This window comes from Papaver somniferum, chromosome 3, assembly GCF_003573695.1.
Source record: "Papaver somniferum cultivar HN1 chromosome 3, ASM357369v1, whole genome shotgun sequence".
NCBI classification, from domain to species: Eukaryota; Viridiplantae; Streptophyta; class Magnoliopsida; order Ranunculales; family Papaveraceae; genus Papaver; species Papaver somniferum.
In genome coordinates, this window is record NC_039360.1 from 53,599,989 (window position 1) to 53,603,080 (window position 3,092).

Consider the following 3,092-nt stretch of genomic DNA (forward strand, 5'->3'; position numbering starts at 1 on the left):
GACATAGTGGTCAAGTCAAAGACTCGAGCAGCCCATACGGACGCCATGCGACAAGTGTTTGAAAGGTGTCGCCAGCACAAATTGAAGATGAATCCTCAAATGCGCTTTTGGAGTCTCTTCCGGCAAATTTTTGGGATTCCAAGTTACCTCTGAAGGGATCAAGGTCGATCAAACCAAAACCCAAGCTATTCTCACAATTCGCCCTCCGCAGACTGTGAAAGAACTCCAGAGCTTCATGGGAAAGGTAAACTATATCCGACATTTTATACCTGGTTTAGCTCAGCTTATCGCTGCATTCATCCCCTTGCTGAAGAAGGGAGCAAGTTTCATTTGGAGCACAAGGCAACAAGAGGAATTCCAAAAGATCCAGCAAATATTGTCGTCACCCGCCGTTATGAAATCACCCATGCAAGGAAGACAGCTATGCCTCTATACTGCCTCTAGTGACGCTGCTATTGGGGCCCTCCTTGCCCAGGAATATGATGAGGGGATTGAACACCCTATATACTACTTCAGCCGTACTTTGAGGGATGCTGAACTCATATACCCCAAAGCAGAGAAAGCATGCTTAGCGCTAGTTTACGCTATGTAGAAATTCAGACATTGTCTACAGTCGAATAAGGTGGTGTTAATATCCAGAGCTGACCCTATCAAGTTCTTACTCTCAAAACCGGCCTTGATAGGCAGGCCGGCCAAATGGTTGCTCCAAACGTCAGAGTTTGATATAACATACGCTCCTCCAAAAGCTATCAAAGGACAAGCGATGGCGGACCTGTTAGCAGCATTCCCAGAAGAAGGAACTACCGCACTGCATGAAGACCTTCCTATGGAGTTTCCAGAAATCTCTTTTATCAAAGAAGAGGCGTGGCTTTTATATTTTGATGGTTCTGCTACTCCTAGTAATAATACTGGAGGAGCGGGTATAGTTCTAGTGTCTCCAACGGGTGAATTATTTTCACATTCTTTCAAGTTGGACTTTCAGTGCACCAACAATTCGGCAGAATACGAAGCTTTCCTCATAGGATTGTCACTAGCCAAACAAGCAGGGGCCACACACCTTGAAGTAAGAGGCGACTCTAAATTGTTGTTCAATCAGATGAATGGAGTATACTCACTCAAAGAGATGTCGCTGGCCCCTTATAGATCCGAGGCACAAAAGCTACTGAACTACTTTGCCGATGCAACCATAACTCATATCGGCCGCAATAACAACAAACACGCTGATTGCTTAGCTACATTAGCGTCAAAGCGACAATTCGAAGGTTTGGAAGAAACCTTGATCGTGAAAAGACGGACTCTAGCGTCAACATGGATCTCACAATCTAAAGGCGCTGAAGTCAACGACTGGAGAACTACGATTATTCAAGAACTAAACAGTTCGCTCTCTCAAGGAAAGGTCAGTCTCAAAACTCTGCAAAGCTTCTTCATCCTTCATGGAATGTTATATCATCGAAACCCAGATGGCTCCTTGTCAAGATGTCTCGGAGATGAGGAAGCACAGCTGCAGCTTAACCGTGTTCATGGCGAAATTTGTGGACAAACGTCGGTGGTAACGCTTTACCGTCGCCTTCAATGCCTCGACTATTACTGTCCAGAAATGGAAACTTCTATCCCGATTGCTACAAAGGTCTTGCTCCAATTGTCAAATACCACCACATCAATTAGAGATTTTCAACGTGAGCCACGTTGGGGACTGGCGAGAGCCGTACGTCAATTATCTTCGTGACGGCGTACTCCCTGCCAGCAAGAAGGACGCAGCCAAAATGAAGCAGAGAGTTAAGAAATTCGTGTTTCAGGAAGGAATCCTGTACCGCAAAAGCTTTGGGAGTGACCTATTACGGTGCCTGGCCGAAGTGGAAATCCCGATTCTGATGAAAGAAATGCATGAAGGCGAACACCAAGGGAAGAAGAATCTATTTCTACATATACATGAGAAATACTACTGGACAACCATGGAGGACGATGCAGAGGCATTTGTTCAAAGATGCAACGAATGTCAAATTCGTGGAACCTTATTCACGCACCTTCTACCCCTCTACACTCGGTTAGTAGTCCATGGCCGTTTTATAGCTGGGAACTTGACATCATTGGGAAAATCAACCCGCTATCGTCAAAACAACACGAGTATATCATAACCGCAATGGAGTATTTCACCAAGTGGGTTGAGGTTATTCCTCTACGAGGGACTACTGGAGCAACAATCACGGTGTTCATTAAGGAGCACATCATTTTTCGATTCGGCGCGCCTAAACACATCATTACTGATAATGGCACTCCTTTCGCCAACAAACAGGTATGAGAGTTTCTCTAAGAATATGGAATTAAGAAGGTCTTCTCCACCATTTACTACCCCCAAGGGAATGGGCAAGCCGAAAGCATCAACAAAACCTTAATTAGGATTCTCAGTCGAACAATGCATGATCATCCCAGGACGTGGCACGAGCAGCTACCAATGGCATTGTGGGCATGTCGGACGGCACCTAGGAGTTATACCGGCGTTTCTCCTTACTCGCTCGTCTACGGTGCAGACGCGATTCTCCCCGCAGAGATTAAAATTCCTTCAGCCAGAATTGCAGCAGCAAGTGGGGTCCACTGGGATGAATCTGAAGCATTGAGCTCCAGAATTGCCGAGTTGCACACCCTAGACTTCAGGAGAGATAAAGCAGAGGAACGTACTCAAACATACAGAAACAGGATCTCCAGGGCATACGACAAAGCTGTAAAACCACGAATTTTCAAAACGGGAGACTTAGTTTTGAAGACTGCCAAGCACATTCAGCAAGACATGTCCGCACCAAAATTCTTTCCAAAATGGGAAGGTCCCTATGTGATCACCAAGGCTTACAACACTGGCTAATACAAGATTATTAAAGTGGATTGGGGCAAATTAGAAGCAGTCATCAACGGAAAATGGCTCAAGGAATACTACGCTTGATCATTGTTCCGTCTCCCGCTGTCTCACGACACGGCAACACAAGCATTTTTCATACTTTACACATCTAAGATTATCAGTTTCTTCAAAAATGTAAAATTCCATTCAACTACCAAAACCAATGCAATTCATTTCTTAAGAACAAAATCAAGAAAGGAAG

At 44.9% G+C, this 3,092-nt stretch overlaps 1 protein-coding gene across 1 annotated transcript; it reads left to right on the forward strand.

The window, feature by feature from the left end:
* The first annotated feature begins 763 nt into the window (after positions 1–763).
* LOC113359453 lies at positions 764–1,726 on the forward strand. The gene has a single exon (XM_026603080.1). The coding sequence runs from the start codon at positions 764–766 to the stop codon at positions 1,724–1,726; it is 963 nt and encodes a 320-aa protein (XP_026458865.1).
* The last annotated feature ends 1,366 nt before the right edge of the window (positions 1,727–3,092 follow it).